Source organism: Glycine soja, chromosome 10 (assembly GCF_004193775.1).
Source record: "Glycine soja cultivar W05 chromosome 10, ASM419377v2, whole genome shotgun sequence".
Classification (NCBI taxonomy): Eukaryota; Viridiplantae; Streptophyta; class Magnoliopsida; order Fabales; family Fabaceae; genus Glycine; species Glycine soja.
The window spans coordinates 47,735,280-47,754,314 of record NC_041011.1 but is presented as its reverse complement, the minus strand read 5'-3'; the positions used below and the strand labels follow the sequence as shown (position 1 = coordinate 47,754,314).

Genomic DNA, 19,035 nt, shown 5'->3' with positions numbered 1-19,035 from the left:
CTTAGTCATCTAACTACTCACACTCATCATTTTTTTGTGATATCAAGAAAGTTTTAACTCTACTATCAACAAAAAAAATCTTATGTGACCCTTCAAAGAAAAGAAAAATAAAATAAAAAGATCTCATCATTAAAATGACAGAAAAGCTCCTTTTAGCTTTATTTTATAGAAAGTAGTTGTCAGTGCACGTGTGGAGGTCCACTTGTATTTTGGTAACAAATAAGAATGGGTTTTCATACTTAGCCCTCGTGTGTGTGTGTGAGCGTGAGATAGTGACACACCCTTAAAGCATAGCATACCCCTTTATTTAATTTTGAACTTGCACGAGTGGCTAGTTAACTTCATTCTTTCATCTTTATCACTTCCCCTCTCTCATTTTCATATCGCAATACCTCTTTTTTTTTTCCTTTTGTGTCTCTATCTCTAAAACAATATTTACTGCAAGCAACTTTTATTAACCTAACCCCACTTTTTAACGTAATCTATCTCCAATGTCAAAAGGTTATGGACTATAATTGAACATATCATTATATATAGTCATGCATATGATTACCCCGAAGTTACCATAGGAAATCAAATCAAACAGAAGAGAAGATATTTAAAAGTCTATTATGGTTCCTCTAAAACAAAGTCTTTTACAGTGTAAATGTATAAGTGATACATTCTTGCCAATTAAAAAGTCTATTTCACAACTAATAATATTAAATGCCATTATATTATAGGATCAAAGTCTATTTACTCCTAATATTAAACTACTAATTGCAAATTTTATATATTTCATGTATCTAGAGTCCTCTGTCAAAAGAAAAAAACATCTAGAGTCCTAACCTTTTAACTTCTAAGTGTGAGAGAAGTATCTTAAAATTTTATATCAATTATAAAAGGTACTAGTTCAATACAGTACGTTAGTACGTTTGCACTGATAAGTTGAAAAATAAAAATTACAATATAAGTGTGAATTATATAGCTATAATTAATATTGTAGAGTATTGTTATTTATAAAATTTAAAAGCAAGTTAATGAGGAAAAAATTAATAAAGAAATTTATATAAGGTATTGCTTATAATAAATTTTCTATAACCTTATCAAGGAATTAAACCAAAATGTATCTATGAATAAGGACAATTTCTTAATAGAAAGAAGATATCTACAAAGATACACAAATATATTTAAATCTTACTTTTTTTTGGATAATTTTTTTGTTCCATCCCCACTAATAATAACTTTGTGACCTCTTCAAGTCTTTTTTTTCTTTTTACTTAAAGATGGGCTACATAATAAAATATCAATTTGTATGCTTTACTTTAAATATTTACTTTTTTCAATAATAAAAGGATGACAAATGAATGAGAAAAATATGAAGAGGAAAAACTACCTTTTATTTACTATACTATAAGCTACTTCATTGATTTGGTGGGTCCATTAGGAGGTGGAAAATATACCCTCTACTTTTACGAGATGCTCCTCATATATGATGGCTTGTGGTTGTGGGGTTAAGGTCCTTCGGATCAAAATCCAAAAACTAAGCCAACAAACACATGCTCCAATGTCTAATCTACAGATTTTTAATATGTCAAAGAAATATTTGATTCTAGACCATGGAGAAATTGAATATTTGCTTCTTTAATCAATATTGTTCCTTTTATACTATAAAATGGACTCAATAATACTTGCATAACTAAACGGCCTTATCTTAAAGTTACATGAGCAACCGAGCCTCTTTGTTTTTTTATAATTAACCGAGCCTTTAATTTCTTCTAACTTCTTAAAATAAATAATATATATTAGATCCAATCCAATAGTTTGAATTTATAATTTCATGCAAACACTAGCGAACGCACTCCTATATGGATAAAAATAAATATACATTCAAAATAGATATAACCAAGTATATATACAGGGACTATTATTAGAGGTACTAGCAGCAGATTTGATTGGCTGTTTATATATATATTCCATTGGTCTCCATATGTTATGTACAGTATTCCCCATTAGATTGTTGTAGTTCATGATATTGTAGCTGAGAACTGTGGCCGTTTTCCCCTCTCCTTGTTTCTTAGGGTTGTCCCTCCCTGTTGTACCTGTCATCTATAATCAACCATGATAAAACTAAGTGCATGCATGCATATGCTTACAAATTAATGGATTACGTTACTAGTATAAGATTTTTTTTTTCATAAAAAAATGTACGGTTGTCTATAAATTTAAATAAAATTTTAAAATAAGAAAATTAAAGAAAGTAGTGAATGTTTTAGTTATTAATAATAAATATTTTATTATGTTGAAGAAGAGTAAATTAAAAAGATAATACTTTTTTCTGCACACCCTAGATATTATCACCCAATGGTCTTGGATACTTTTGTTTGTTTTGTTTTTACAGCACAAATATTTATTTATTTTTACGAGCATTATCTTTTTTATAAAAAAATTCAAATACTATTTTAAATATATTCTTAATTTATGAGTTAAAATTTATTAAAAATTATGAACTTCACTTCATTTATAAATTATAATAAATATCACTTATAATTTTATAACTAGCAATCAATTTTAACGGATTCTTTTTGTAACAATGAACAAAATAGAATTTATGGGCTTTTAAAGCCTTATTGCCAACCCAATCTGTAGATCTGGTCGGGAAGATAGGCTTGCCCACAAGGCCTACAACTGGTTGCTGAAATAAAAAAAATAAAAAAAAGAAAAAGACAGAGAGAGAGAGAGACTATTTGGTTAAAGACTTCAAATTATTAAAAGAAATATTCATCTCAATAATTGTTTTTTGTCTTCACTTTTTCTAGACCGTTTTATTCTTACTAAAAAACAACCATCTTTGCATGAGTTAACTAAAATAATAATAACCATGTGCAAATGAGAAATACAAAATTTGGGTTAGTCTCTAAACTAAAACAAAAACCACCTAATCTTAATCACCCATTAACTTCTTTCTACTCTTTCATTTTTTCACACTCTTCAAACACCCTCTACCTTCTCTCCACTCTCTTCAAATAGTGTTTCACGTTCTCCTTCCACTTTATAATTGTAGTGATGGTCTTTGGAGAGGAAAAGGGGCGGGAGTACATTGGTTCAAGGCCATTGATTTCTAAGCTTATGTGAATGCAAGAGTTAGCTAGGGATTTCATAGCAAAGGAAGTTGTTGATTGAAACAAAGGCAATGGGGAAGGTGGATGTTCTTTTTTCTTTTTTCGACTCTACAATTTCTTTTGTATGCATTTATAGTATATAATAATTTCTTTTATTTTTGTTGCTACAACCAATGCCTTGGGGACAAGCAAACATTCATAATAAATGGTGGAGAAGGAGGTAGAATTAGTTTCATATCGACATATTTAGTTGCTTCCTCAACAAAGAGAGCCGTATATCGAGGTTATTTAGTTTGAATCATATCAAAATGTGTAAATAAATTGGTGGGTTTCAACAATATATCTTTAGGATTTAATTATTTTAAAAGTAAATGATTTACCATGATTCATGTTCTCCTTCGCTTGTATATATAGTTTTCAATTTAACATAAATATTTTTCAGTTACACAGAAAATTTTATTTCTTTTTCTTTCTTTTTTCTTTTGAGTTTTTTTATTTTCTATACATTATTTTTGAAATAGTGGTAAAATATCAAATTTTAAATGATCTTTTACGTAGATTTTTTTAAATAAAAAAATTATTGGTTGATTATTGATTTGCATAAACATTATTTGTGGTTGGTACAATATATAACATCTTACCTTTCAAAATGTAATTGTTCTCCAATATTAATAACTTACTTCACTAACTGTGCACTATCTCATTTTCTATTCAATAGACAACCTCCCACATGCTTTGTTTTGATCTCACTCTCCCGTGTAACTTCTCTTTTGCTTTTTTATTTATTTATTTTAATACAATTATTATTTATATTTTTAAATATTTATTTATTGCAATTTTTGTGTAGCACAACAAATATCACCTCATAATGCTTATCAAGTCTATAGGGCTCTTGGTGCTAACCATGCTATAAACCTTACTACTAAAGCAAATTAAAATTGTAAAACCATTTTATGCTAAGTGGGCTGCTAAAAGTCATCCAAACTGGTAAAATTGCTTTTTATTTAAATTTTAAAAATTAAAACTTCTAAATTTTTTAATTTTAAAATTAGTTAACGAAAGTCTTAATTAAAACTGTCCATTAATTTAAATTTTAAGAATGTTCCAAACTCATCAACTAATACTTTACAGTTTTTAAATTTTCAAAAACTATGAATTTGTTAACTATTTTTTAATATTAGCAATCTACCAATTTGTTAATTTTTAAAAATATACCAATTTAATACTGCTTATTTTTTAAATTATAAAATCCTATCGATTTGTTAATTAAACCAACATAAACTAAACTGTTGTTATTTAAAAATATTTTTTTATTTTAAATTTCAAACCATCTCACTATTCTCATCTTAGCTTTTTTAAAGAAATCACTATTTTTTAAAACTGTCATTTTTTTAATTTTAAAATGCAAACTACAATTTTCTATTTTCTTTTTTATACTGTCCAATCTTTTATTTTAATCTTAATAAACTAACAATTAACTGATTGTATTGTTAATGATTGTATTAGATAAGGTACATTTATAACCCTTTTAAGCATCAACAACCTAGAATTAACTGTTGTATAGGTACTGGTTTAGGAAGAATAATATCTTTTTAAGTTTAAGATTTCATACGATTCTATTATTTTCTTAAATAAATCAGTATTACTTAAATATTACCATTTTTTGTTTTTAAAATCCCAAATTATCCCACTACTCTCTTTAAATTTTTCTATTCTAAACAACTTGAAATGTGTTTTTTATAAATAAATGTAAAAATTATTTTTTCAACAACAAAATAAATATACAATAATATCTGTGTTTTTTTCTTTTTAATCTATATACAATATAATCAATAACAATATAGAAAGTGAATATTTTTTGTTTGATCTCCACTTTTTTTAACACTTTTACCCTCAAGATAAACCTAACTAACCCCACAATTCTACCGTATTGTTAACAAAACTGCAACATGCCTTCTCCCATATTGTATTTTTTTCAAAACTGCAACAAAACTAGTTACTTTCTCTAACCTTCCATGTCAAAATCATATTTATTTTCTCTATCAGGCGTTCATCAGCTTCATATTTAGCACTTTTTCACGAAGTTGCCATTTTCTTGGCAATAGTATCAAATGCTATAATACAGTGCAGCAGCCTGAAGGTAAATCCAATAAGGTTGTTAATGCCTCAGTTCTGTTAATGTGGTTTTGCATTTAAAGGTTTCTCTTATTTGGTTGTTGAGGTTATTTTTATGAATTTTTTCAAATGTCAGTGAAGAAGGTTCGACTTGATACACTTTGTGCCCGCGCTTGCCTCTTTTAAGTGTCGCACGTTGTTGTTCTCTTACCGATAAAATTATACGATTTCAATGAAATATTAGTGCATGTAAATTTAAACAAGGCGACATGGCTTGATGGCACGTGGGGTGCTGAAAAAAACTCAGAATATCTCCTTTTCCTTCATACATCTCTGCCCAAATTCTTTTTTTCTTTCTAGCTTTAGTTATTTTTCTTCCCCTCTCACTTGCATATGCATAATTATATTTTTGATTTATTATTTTTTCTCTATACATAAAAACAAAAAGTTGAATTATAAAGAATGAATTAATATTTGTGCTCACTCACTCTCCTGTCGTCTCACACTTTATTATAGTTTATATTAAACTTCACTTTACGCTGTTAACATGTAAATTTAATGTGTTTTTTTATTTTTTGTTTTGTCTTTCTTTTTCTTATAAATTATCCTATTGATATGCACTTTTTAGCATAACTTAAAATTTAAAATGTGTATAAAATAGTTGTTTATCAATAATAGATTTTCTGATCTAATATAAACAAGTATATATAGTTGTTTTCTTCTTCTTCTTCTTTTTTTTATACTAATTTTCAGTTTTAAATTAACTTTTCTTGTTATTCCGTCTTCCTATTATAACTTTTCATTTCTCTCATGGAAATCACAAACAGATATAGAAACCCATTCACAAAAATGAAAAAGACAGGTTAATTCTCATTATTAGTTCCAAGGTTAGTTAGCACAAGAATAAAATTTCTCTATTTCACATTAATTATGTGTGAGCATCTTTATCATCTTGTTATATGTGTCTACTTAATTTTCAAACTAAAACTAACATATATCAACATATATACTTTAATCAAGGTTAGTTAGCAGAAGAATAAATTTTCTCTATTTCACATTAATTGTGTGTGAGCATCTTTATTATCTTTACCATTTTTTTATATGTGTCTACTTAATTTTTAAACTAAAACTAACATATATCAACATATACTTTAATATATAAAAGAGAAACTATCGTAAAATATCAAATTTAACTCTTACCCAAACAAAAAAAAAATGTGTAGAGATAAACATATATTGAGAAAAAAATAACTTAATAAACTAAAAATAACACCCAGAGAAAAAAAACTTGCACATAAATATTCATCAAGTACAAAATAAATTAATATACACATCAATATATAATAATAAATATGATAATAATATATTGTAGTAATATAAATTTAATTCTTTAAATTTATTTTATATATTTTTTGTATTTTATATAGTTAGTGTTAAGATTTTATAGTATTTTAATTTGAAGAAATTTTAACACAAAACACGAAATAGAAAAATAAAAATATGAACACACAGTATTTCTGTTAATATAATATAATAAAAATATGTGCTAATATAACATAATAAAATAAAATTGTAAATACACATACGTGACAATGTGGTGTTTCCGCTAGTAATATATAATATATAATATAAAAACTGATTACATGTACTAATTTTTCGAATCCTTGCAACAAAAATAAGATAATTTTTAAAGACAAGAATTAGGGAAAAATAGAAAGAAAAACTCCAAATTGATAAACCAGTGTAAAACCACCCAATTGATAACTGGAATATTTTTCACGTTTGATTTGACCATTAAATTGGAGATAGGATTTTTGTGCGGGCCAAGAAAGATACATTCATCGTTCAACAATCTTCAAACAAACAAAAAATAAAGTGTCTTAGAAATGACACGATCCTTGGCAATGGCTTCTTCATCAATGTTATGTCCGAAGCTGGGGAGTTGTGCAGTGTCACATACAAAGTTCCAAGCTTTTCATCTCTCTTCAATGTTCTCTCCACTGGGTCGAGGCCTTGTCTCACCTTGGAGTGGTTTAAAGCATCTGGGTATCTCAGCTAAAGCAAAGCCTCTTATTCACATAGGTAACAAAACAATCAATGTCTCGTGGGGATTTTGACTTCCATGTTTGTTGAGCTCATTATAGTCATTTGCAGATAGAAAGGGTGGGTGTAAGGGTAAGGTGGTTTATGCTTCTCTCTTTGGGGTTGGAGCTCCTGAGGCTTTGGTAATTGGGGTCGTTGCTTTGTTGGTTTTTGGCCCTAAAGGTCTTGCTGAGGTGAGCTTGATTGATGTGTCTCTATGCAACTATTGCTGTGTCATTCTTTTTGTTTCAAAGAATTTTAATTTTTTTTGCATTTGCTATTCTTGTTTGTTGTGTTTTGTTGTAGTCCGATTAAGTGATTAGTTAAAGAATTTCAAATGAATTTCTGTCATTCTCTTTTAATGTGTAGTATTTCCCATTGTTATGGAATTAGTGGTTCTAAATGCTTGAGCTGTTAAGTGGAGGTTGAAGAATGGCAATGTTTATGCAGACTCATTCTTTGATGTTTACTAATTTTATGATCTACACATGAGTTTCCTAAGTAGGCGGCTTAAGTGATCATTGATCAAGAATTAACTCTCCTGTTAATTAGGAAATTGTTATATGCTACATATTATCTCATAAGTGCAATAGTAAAACCTCCAAGAAGCCAAATAATAGTCAGACAGTGATGCTGATGGAAATAATCTCCTTGAAAGTTAGCGTTTTTCATGTTTTTATTTGAATCAAACTACTTCAGATTTTCTTTTTCTCTTAACCGAGCAACAGAGAAAAGGGATGCATGATTAAACCTGCTCTAGTTTTTTATTCATCTTAAACATCATTAATTTGAACTGATGGGAGATAGATGTACATAAGCTCATTTTTTTTGTTGGTAGTTGTTATAACACGTGTTCCACAATGCAGATAGCGAAAAGTTTTTGTTTTTGAATGTAGTTCATCAAAATTCAAATGTGTAATTGCACGGTGGACTTGAAGAATCCTGTTGTTTCATGTTTTGTAAGGCTAACATTGGCCATTGCACCATACCTATTAATTAGAATGAGCGCGAAGTTGATAATAATCAGGCTCTGTCAGCCATCAATGGTTGCCTTGTTTCTTGAATAAAAATGTCAAAGGTTATACATCAGTTGAAAGGGGTTTAAATAAGTAGAATAGTTGAGAAATGTATGACAATACTATTCCAGATGATGATTTTTCCCAAGCCCTGAGTGAGATTCCTTAATTCTTGTTGAAGATGTCTACAACTTTTTGTTTTGACTCTATAGGATAGGGGTTCCCTCTCTATATAGTTTTCAAGAACTGTGGAGTTTACAACAAAACCATAAAAGATAATAGGTTGCTCCACTTATGTGCTTTACTTGAGAGAATTTTGGAGGGAAGCCATTAAGTTCCCTGCCTCTGAAGTTACAAAAATTGTTTACATTCTATAATCATTTTTATTGAATGAGATTAACTTCAGACAGCTGGAGTTCAGTCACTCACAGGAGAGGTACTCTTAATCTGAGCCTTAATACATTTTTTTATGATATTTTGCAAAAACCTTTGTTGTTTGTTGGTAATGATGGTAATCTTTTCTATTTTTTCTGTTTCCTTTTCTCGACCCCCTGGGCTTTGATTGAGTCACTAAATGCAGGTTGCTAGAAATCTGGGAAAAACATTGCGTACATTTCAACCCACCATTAAAGAGCTTCAGGTTGGTGCTAAATATTTTCAAGTAAATATTTTATGCCAATTCCACTACATAGATGCTTTAATGTTATTGCTTGCCATTTCCCCCCTTTAGGATGTTTCAAGGGAATTTAAGAGTACTCTTGAACGGGAGATTGGTCTTGATGACAATTTAAGTCCAACCCAGAACACATACAATTCCAACATACGCAATACCACACCAACTTCATCATCCACTTCCACTGTTGACCCTAGTGAGTAATCTAGTCTCACTTTATTTTTTCTTTTTTAATTTTATTTGCCAGCAATTTAGAAGTATAAATCTGGACAGGTTATTTATCCTTACACAATGTATGATTTGTTATACCTCATTGAAGTACCATCTTATGCATCCTTAGACATTGATAGAAACCAAACAATAAAAAATGAATATAAAAAGAGAACCCGGTTGTGCATATGCTTAAATTTTCCTGGAATACAAACAGAAATGAAAATTACAAGAAAAAAAATACTCTTCCCAAAGAATTGAACCCCCTACCTTGTGAGGGGAAGATCCCAATTCCTTCACTCATTATTTTCACTTCCCATGTATGATGTATCCCATGGCACTCCATTATTCTCTCTCCTCACCATGAGACTCATGTGACAGAGAATGTTAGGTAGTGCTTTTGCTCGTCATGCATACTTGGGGAGCTGATTACTGTTTTTTCCCCTTTCTAGGTTATGAAATCTGATGTCTTTTTCACCTTTGCTTTTTTTTTCCTTGGGAAAGGAGTCTTTAACTCTTTATGCTAAACCGTGTTTAGAAATATAATGTACTGATTTAGAGCAGCTGTTCTAAATGTACATGTGTAGAAAGGTTTATAATTGTCTGGATAGGTTTGATATTATATCACTTTCGGATTCTTAATACAGCAACTAGAGTAAGTTTAAGGTAGCATCACTCCAGCATGATAAAAATAATGTTTCCTTTAGATTAATGTTAGTATAGACAAAGAAACAGATTAGCAGGTTATGTTTGTGAACTTTTGGTAGTTTGCTGATATTAGTTTTGGATTGCCAGATCGTGTTATTTACAAAATTCTGGCACCACTAACAACTTGTTTAGTAGCAAGGTCCAAAATGCTGACACACAAGACTCGCTTCTTAAATACAGTTCTCTCATTTATAGGTTCTCAACTGGATTACATTAATCCAGGGAAGTGAACTATTACTTAGTGCAGGAGCATAGTATGCCTGTTCAGAAATAGTTCTTAAGTTCCTTGTTTCTAAGAAAAAGCCGCACACTTTGTTAATGAAATTCTTTTTTTTAATAAATTTAATTTCATGTTAGTTGTTCCTAGAACCAAATTTAGCATATAGTTATAATTGCATACACACGAGGAAGAATTTTGTTTGTTGTGTCGGAAGAAGTGTATGTCAAGTACATTGTGGTTATTACTTCATTGCACGGCCATATCACCTGCATGGTAGATGTCAAATACCAGAATATAAAATTGCCAATATGCATGGTAGATGTCAAATACCAGAATATAAAATTACATCTCTGATAATGCAGATGGCACGCCAGATCCTACTAAAGCATACAGCTCTGAGGAGTATCTTAAGATTACAGAGGAGCAGCTGAAGGCATCTGCTGCACAACAGCAGGGGCAAACACCTTCCAAGGAAGGTGACAATGAGCCTCAAATCCAGCCTTCTGGTTAGTCTTTTTTGTGGAACATAGGCACTTTTTTTTTTTTCTCCCTCTTTCCACCCTCTTTGTTCTTCACCTTTCTTTGATATGTCAACAGCTGAGGAAACAGCTACTACTGTACCTCCACCTCAGAAGCCAGAAAGTGAGACGTAAACTCTGGGTTCATAAGCATAGGGAGTTAAAATAATTTGTCCAATTATCGCTTCAATGCCCGGAAGTGGGCAGTACTATTGGCACAAGAGATGAGAAGGGTCAGGCAATTTTGTTACCAGCTAGTCATTAGAATCATGTAAAATGTAAAGAACAAAACCATTAACGATTAGTATGTTTCCAAATTAATTGTAGTTATATTTGTCATTGATCATTGGATATCAGAACCGTAGTGTAAGCGTTAGCAATATTTTGTTTGAGTTATGCTTTGGTAATAAACCCGACTCCTTAATAGCGGTTCTGTTTTCAAACTGAGTCATTCTACTCAAACTTAGTATTGCTTTCGATAAATAAAAAAATTGAAAATTTTAACTTATCTTCAGACTTATCATTTAATAACGATTTTTATTTCCCTATTTTTGATAACAATTTTTATTTCACTATTTTTTCTTTCAGATTTCTCTTTTTTTTACTCAGATTTCTCATTTTTTTTATTAAGTTGAACCTGCTTTCTTCCTTTTGTTTTGTTTCCTTTAAAGTTTCTTTTCTTTATTTCCCCAAAAAAAACCTCAACTTGGTTGGGCTTGAACTTTTGAATTTTTGTGGTAGTTTTGGTTGAATGTGGAAGTCGATTGGAAAAATTTTATGCTTGTTATTTATTTTTAAAAAAAAAAAAATCATAAGTTGGGTGTGTGATGAAACCTGAGAGGGTAGTGAGAAATGCTTATGTTTTATTTGTTGGGGTTTTTTACAACTGATGCTGAGCTGTGTCATGTATAATTACATGTTTTAGTTTTAACATTCCTTGATAATTTTATATTAATTTTGATTCTCATTTATTAAGTTCTACATAATTACAACTAAATGTATACACATTTAATTTTACAGCTGCATGGATACTGAACTAGTTACCCTCTAAAACCTTGAACTAAAACTACAATAAGAAATCAAAGCGGATCTACCAACTTGATACCAAATCTGATACTTCTAATACTTTGGACTAAACAACGGTTTACTACTTCATCCGTTATGCTCCATCATTGCCACGGGAAGCTTGTGACTTGAAATTATATTCTAAGCATTCGACAAAATAATAATATAGCTAATTTTACAGTAATCTGACGCTTTCTTTTATTCCCCTGGTTAAACAATGCAATCTCACCAATGCTACTAAAAAAATGAACAGACAAAATATGAATAATTTTCTTCCCATTTTATATTGGCGGGGAAAAAAATTACACGATACGTAATCATGGAACATTATCCTTAAACTTATGCTACAACAGATTCATTTGTCTGTATGATTCAAAATCTAGATAGTTTGCAGATGCTGGTCCATGAAATCCGTACATATCCATTACTTTATCATCTGAAGGCAATACAGAGCCTTCACGTCCCTTGAAGCCCTCCAGAGGTGAACCCCAAGGAGCTGGAGTAGAAGGGTTTGAGCTAGAAGCTTCTTGATTGACGCCGAGTGCAGTTGGGTTCTGCGGCGAATTCCCAGCAGGCCTTCTGTTTGATGCACTAGCTGACGTCAATGAAATGGATACAGAATTCTGCTGCTGCAATTGTTGTTGGTTCTTCATTGGTGACTTTGGCCTAAGAGCCTCTATATCAGGAGTAGTCACCACCAGATGAGGTGCCTCTGGCGGTGGATTTCTTCCCCCACCTCCTTGCCAAACTTTCCCATCTTTGTCGGCAAAACTTTTCACATATGCCTGAATTTATCCAAATCCAATCAATGTGGTAAATCAGTCAGGTGAACACAGACAATCAACACCAAGTAACGGAGATAATATTGAGTACAAACTCTGTTGGAGCCAACAGATTGTATAGAACAAAGATAGAATCTAATCTTAAACGCTGAAGGAAAGAAAAAGATAAAAACGCATCATCCAACAAAGACAGGCTTCATAAACTTCTATTGTCAGAAAGGAGGCTACAAGAATGCTTAAAGTATGAGCTTGTGCTTTAATTGATAACATCTAACAACAAAAATCACTTGGTTAAGTTTATTAAAAAAAAAACTGTTATTGGCCACTAGACGGGTTAATTTAATGAATTTTAGCTGAACCTTCCCGATCTGTATGTCATAATAGTACAACTTCCACCAGTGCCACAGAACGGCTGATAAAGTTGAAGAAAAATTTCCAAGAATTTAATTTAATTTTAATTAGTACCATAATTTTTCCCCAACTCTTTCAAATCTGGTGCATGATAAACCTCATTCTCGACTACTGCAGAATGAGAAGAATGATATAGGGATACGATTTCTGATATGCACCTCTCAAGCATTGAACCAATGTTTTCAATGGGTTAGAGCCACTGCCCAAAACGATCCAATTAAAAACGGAGGACTAACTGGTTGAATACATTTTCTAGACTTCAGTCAGTAATGTGACAACTGTTTTCAGAACACACTATGACATAATATCCTACCAGGAACAAAGAACATGCTGCCAAATTTACTCAACTTCTAAAGAAAGAAAAATGCACAAAATATATTAACATAAATTAAACATGGTAGATACAAAGAATCAACTTAAATGTCATGTAGGTATACTAGCATTTCAAATTTCTTACCTCTTTATTAAAATTTGAAGATGATAATTCTTTACCAACAGTCAGCCAACCGGCTCGGATATTGTGGTCTTCACCAAATAGTTCTAGTCTCCTCCTTCCAAGGGCAAAGTGCTCAATAATCCTGTACATATCTTCAGGCTTTTGTGTGGAACCTGCAAAATACAAGCAAGAATTTGACAAGATGCCCATTTTATTCTTCAAAACAGAACACTTATTAAAGCAGCTTCAAGAAACCAAGCATTTTATCTTCTTATAAAGCTTTTTCAATATTTTGGTTTTCCAGTTCAAGTAGAACTTCTCAATTTAGTTCCGAGGGGAGGAGTTCCAAGATGACAGTACGAGGTTGAGGATAAATCCCTACATTTATTCCTTCACAGCATGATGGGATGGCATCCAAGAGAAGCTTAAGATTATGGAGGTCATTTGAAAGATAAGCAAATGGTGGCACTTATTCATTGCAATGTCGACGTGTAATGCATCCAATACTCTAGAGTCTAGAAAATATTGGGTGGAGGTAGGGGATGAACATAAGATCAAGTATTTAGAGATTATTATTATATAGATACAGGGCATGTAGGTTGTGCAAGATTTATTTCTATTCAGCTTAGGAGGAAGAGGAACAGATGTGGTCCTTGGGCTAGGTTGGTTCAAAGGGTGGGTGGGTTGGGGGAGATAAGGGTGAAATTTGGAGAGCTAACCATGAAAATTCAGGTGGCAGGTCAGAATGTCATTCTTAAGGGAGATCCTTCCATATGTTGCTCAGTAGCATCTTTAAAAACTATCTATAAGTATAACATACTACAAAATGAAGGAGATGATCTACTGACAAAAATACAGGACAAAGAGCATATTGTACACCCAAAACTAGAAGAGGTTTCACATCTACTTTTTAAGAGGTTTTCTGAGAACCCCGAGGGCTGCCACCAAAGAGAAGACATGATCGTACCATTATATCGAAAGAGGGAGCCTGGATTACTAATGTCCGACCCTAAGGTACCCATATTATGAATTCAATGTTGAATGCTAAAATTATTAGACCAAGCATCAATTCCTACTCTAGCCCAGTAATACTGGTCAGAAAAAAAAAAGGACTGAGATTGTACATTGATTATAGAGCCCAAAACAATGCCAGCGTACCAAACAAATTCCCAATTCCAACAATAATAAAGATCTGGATCAGAAATAATAAGAAAATGGAAAATTTATTCAAATCAACCCCCATTTTGTTGCTCAGACTGCTCAGTAAAGATGGATTCATAAACTGGAACGGATAAGACAAATTACTAAAACAGAAAATTTAACCCAGGTAGAGAGGCAGTAAATTCAAGCATGCAGATATTAAGATTCATAGGGTACAATTGATAAATGATAATACTAACCATAAGGAGGTTCTTCAGCGATAATGACATCTGTGTCAATATTGGCATGAATTATATGGCCATCAGTACTTCGACGAACTGTTCCTTTTATGCCCATCAAGCAGTGTTCCTTCACCATAACAAAACAAAACAGTCAAGACTACCAATTTACTTGGTCTCAAAATAACTATATATAATAAGCTAAAATGTTGAATTGAACATGTGCATGCGACAAATTTTAACTGACCTTTGAATGTTGAAATAAAGTATGAGAATCATGCCGCAGTCCTGGAGTTGCATTACTTTTGTTTGTCTTTACCCAACATATATCTTCACACCTACGAAAGCCCCACTGTAGAAACCCAGCCCCACCAATTAAGAGAAAAGCAGACAAAGAAAATTAAGCAATAGAAGACACAGATAGAATATAATAAGAACCATAGCCAGCAATTAAAGCTATATCCCGTAAGGAATTTCAATATTCAGATAGTGTACCTTTTTTAGACATTGGCGACCTTGTTCAAGGCCTACACCATCACCCACCCAAAGGAAGATGAAAGATGGCGTATCTGCTATGGCCTTATAAAAGGAGCAAAATAAATGAGATGTCTAATCAAAAGATAACAATAGTATGCACTTATAGAAGGAAGCCAAAAACAAGGCAGCATTATCTATTAGTATGCAATGCAAACTAATATATACAACTAACTTTCAAAAATAACTCTGATGGGGATAGATAATGTAATTTATTAGGTTAGCAAAAGCTTCAATACCACACATATTCGTGCCACTTTACCAATTTTAATCTTATCCTTTATTACAGCATAGAGTACTAGAAATAATTAGTAATTAGCCCAACCAGTTTACTCATAATCATAAAGGCTAACATTTGCATTTGAAACCTAAGTAGGATGGAAATACTTAGACTGAAACAAGTATAACATAATAATGAGTTGCACAAACGGAATAGCTTACCTCAATCTTGAGATTCATTATTTCTTCAAATGTCCAGTACTCCATGTGATCAGCAACACCAGGGGCACGGTGCACATACTCCTCCCATGGGGGATCTACAAGAATGACATCAAACTTTGTTCCAAAGAACTCTGGAGATAATTCAAACTCTTTCAAATCACTCTTATAATACATAGGAGCCGATGCAGATTTTTCCACAATCTCATCCTTTTTCAGTATAAGCTCTCTAAGCTTAGGATAGTCCTCCACAACATTTGTGAGCTCAAGCTCCCTAATGAAATTCTGTGGCCGCATACCAGTGTCAACAAAGTTTTGAGAATAATCATTCTGTTCACCTCTGGAAGGAGCTTTACCAAGAGTTCCACTACTTTTAGGAGGAGCCCATCCCCCTGGAGTTTTATCAGGTGGGGCTCCTCGACCCATTGATCCTGTAGGATTAAAACCAGGAGTAGAAATGCTTGGGGGTATTCCCCTTCCAGGGCCTGATTGGTTATAATACATTACAGGATTTGGTGGGTTCCCTATATTAGCAGCATTAAATCGCGGACCTGAAGGACCTGGGGGTACAGGAGACACTGCAGGTGGTACACCTATAATATTCATGTCTACACCTCGAGCTCCAGGCCAAACACCAGGAGTAAATGGTGACATGAAGACTCCAGGGGAAATTGGTGGACCGGGAGCAGGTGACATACCATGTGAAAGAGGCTGCATTGGCCCAGGCGGAGGCATCCCAAGAGGTCCATAGGGTGATCCCATCATTGGCAACGGTATTCCAACTTGCTGATTGTCTCTCCCAGTAGGCCTAATCCTTCCTCCTCTACCAACCCTGTTCCCTTTTATTCCTTGTGGACCAGCTCTGTTAAAGGATCCAGACTCCGAATTTCCATATTGGGGCTGTGAGCCACCAGTACTAGAACTTTGGCCACCAGTAACACGGGCAGATACACCACCTTTCTGGCCTCTTCCTCTTCCCCCATAAAAATCATAGTCATCATCAGCATATCTCTCCTTCAGATCTTCTCCAGGTGTCCCAGAACCAGATAAATCACTCTTCCTTCCTCTTTCATCTTGATGATATGCCCATTCTTCATCATTAGCACCTGATTTAGCATTGTACTGCTGATGAGTTTCAGTTCTCTTGGTATGGTTGGACACAGACTCTGATTTCCCATAGTCATAAAACTTGGTCTGGATCTCTATCACATCATAATTGTCATTCGAAATCCCAAACTTTGTGGATGTTTTAACAGCTTCCCCCCTGCTCGCATCTTTTCTACCACCAAACCGTCCATGAGGCCTTTCATTATCCATCCTCTCATAACCATGTCTAGGCAACTCCCAATCCCTGTTGTCGTCAAAAGCACCCTCCTCATTTTTTGAATCTTTGTCAGTGTTACTCGGCTGCCTCCTCTTCCAACTTTCTTTAGAACTTTCCCTATCCTTCCTCCTGTCATTCCAAGTATCATCTTTCCCTTTGGATCTATCATCCTTATAGCCATCACCTTCGTGCTCCTTCCTTTTAAAGCTACCACTTCTTTCATAATCTGCCTCCGAGGTCTCCAAATCTTGATGGCGTTTTCCACTCTTATCCGGTGTCCTTGATCTGTTCGAGTTCCCACTTTCCCTAATACTCTTATCCCTAACCCGCACATGTCCATCCTCCTCCACTGCATTCAATGACCTATCCCAGGTTTCAGCCACATCATAACCAGCAGCAGCCCTATGGTGCCTGGGCTTCTCAACCCTCTCCTCCCAACCAACATCCCCCAAATCCGACTTCCCCTTATTCTTCCCTCTCTCAGAATCCCCTCTTCTATCCTCCTTACTACTAGACTTCGCAACCCTATCACCACCACCACCAGAGGCTTTACTCTCCCCATGCTCACTCCTAGAAGATTCACTCCTCTCCCTATCTCTAGAACTATCTCGCTTCCCACTCCTCAAATCCCCCTTCTCATCTTGCACCTTCCTCACACTACCAACATCAACCTCATCCCACTTTCTCCTCGAACTCTTACCATCATGCCCACCCTTCTCCCTACCACCACCACCACCCTCACCCTTACCATCCTCTTTACTCACCACACTCTCATGAAACTCACCGTCACCACCCCCGCGCTTCCTCGCGGCCTTATCGTCCAATTCCCCATCCTCATACCAACTGCTCAACTTCTCCAGGGTGCTCTCCTCCTGCCTCTTCTTGGCCCCTTGCTTGGAGCGCGAATCGTAATCGTCGCCATCCGTGGTGGTTCTGCTAGAACGCTTCCTTCTCGCGCCTCCGTCGGAACCCTCGCCGTCGTCCCCGCCATTGGCACCGAACTTCCTAGACCTATCCTTCCGCTTATCACTAAACTCCCAATCCTCGTCGTCCCTCTCGCGCTTGGAGTAACCGCGACCACTGTCGCTCGAATCCATAACCAACTACCGAAATCTAAAGTCAATGCGATTATTCTCTAGAACTTTCTCGAGGGCGCACATGAATTCGCCCAAACTACTCTCACTCTGCGGGGGGGGTTTTGGTTTAATGATTTGAAAATTGAATGAAAAATAAGGGTTTTGGTTTTTGGTAACAAAATTGAGATGAGAAAAAAGGGGGGACTTACCGGCGAACGGGAATGGAGAGCGGTGATGTTGTTGACAGTGGGTGGTGAGCAGAGACGGAAAGACGAAGAGAAGAAAAGGGGTTCTTCTGGTGCTCACCAACGAAACGATACGGCGTCGGAAGCTGTTTGGGGAAAATCCGAAAATTCCATAACAAGTTTGGGCTGGGCCTAGTACCCTAAGCCCACGGAACATTGATAAAAAAAACCTAGTGTTTTATACTTATGCACGTCCATAAATTATTAATTTATTTTTTTATCATAAAAATCAAAGAAAAGTAAAAAAATATACATATAATTACAACAATTCACGTATTTTTGTTCAACTGAGTTAGATTCCCATAAGGTTTAATTATCTTTATCAAAACCTAAGATCGCAACTAAAACTATAAATTAGGAAACACTCCTTATCAAAATATTTTTTTAACTTCTTTTAAATGATTTGATAATTTTATAGATGAAAATTGATTAATATAGGTTTTTGCTAAATACACATCCATCTTTACTTTTACACCCCTTCCACTTCTTTTTTCCAAGTATATTCTTTCTTTTTCTTTTAATGAAGAATTTAGGGGTGGGTAAGCGGGCCGGCCGCGTAAAGCCAGCCCGCACAAGCCTGCCCGTATTGGTAGTGGACCGGGCCTGGGCCAGTCTGCCCCGTATTCTTACACAGACCAAATAAATTGGTCCGCTTCCGGTCCCGTGAACCTCGCGGATCAAACGGGCCAGTCCACGGGGCTA

At 34.0% G+C, this 19,035-nt stretch overlaps 2 protein-coding genes across 3 annotated transcripts; one reads left to right on the top strand and one right to left on the bottom strand.

The window, feature by feature from the left end:
• Positions 1-7,007: 7,007 nt before the first annotated feature.
• Positions 7,008-11,023, top strand: LOC114369663 (sec-independent protein translocase protein TATB, chloroplastic-like). The gene is made up of 6 exons (XM_028326903.1): positions 7,008-7,298; positions 7,371-7,492; positions 8,895-8,954; positions 9,045-9,183; positions 10,488-10,631; positions 10,723-11,023. The coding sequence occupies exons 1-6, from the start codon at positions 7,103-7,105 to the stop codon at positions 10,776-10,778; spliced, it is 717 nt and encodes a 238-aa protein (XP_028182704.1). The 5' UTR covers positions 7,008-7,102; the 3' UTR covers positions 10,779-11,023.
• Positions 11,024-11,815: 792 nt separating this feature from the next.
• LOC114372407 (N6-adenosine-methyltransferase non-catalytic subunit MTB-like) lies at positions 11,816-18,433 on the bottom strand. 2 transcript variants are annotated; one of them, XM_028329940.1, is made up of 7 exons: positions 18,298-18,433; positions 15,692-18,196; positions 15,212-15,295; positions 14,964-15,068; positions 14,738-14,846; positions 13,359-13,510; positions 11,816-12,493 (listed from the first exon to the last, which is right to left on the bottom strand). In XM_028329940.1, exons 2-7 carry the CDS (start codon positions 18,107-18,109, stop codon positions 12,053-12,055), a joined length of 3,309 nt encoding a protein of 1,102 aa, XP_028185741.1. In that variant the 5' UTR covers positions 18,110-18,196; positions 18,298-18,433; the 3' UTR covers positions 11,816-12,052. The 2 variants fall into 2 exon arrangements, with proteins under 2 accessions (XP_028185741.1, XP_028185740.1); XM_028329939.1 differs by having other exon boundaries at positions 15,692-18,429.
• Positions 18,434-19,035: the final 602 nt, after the last annotated feature.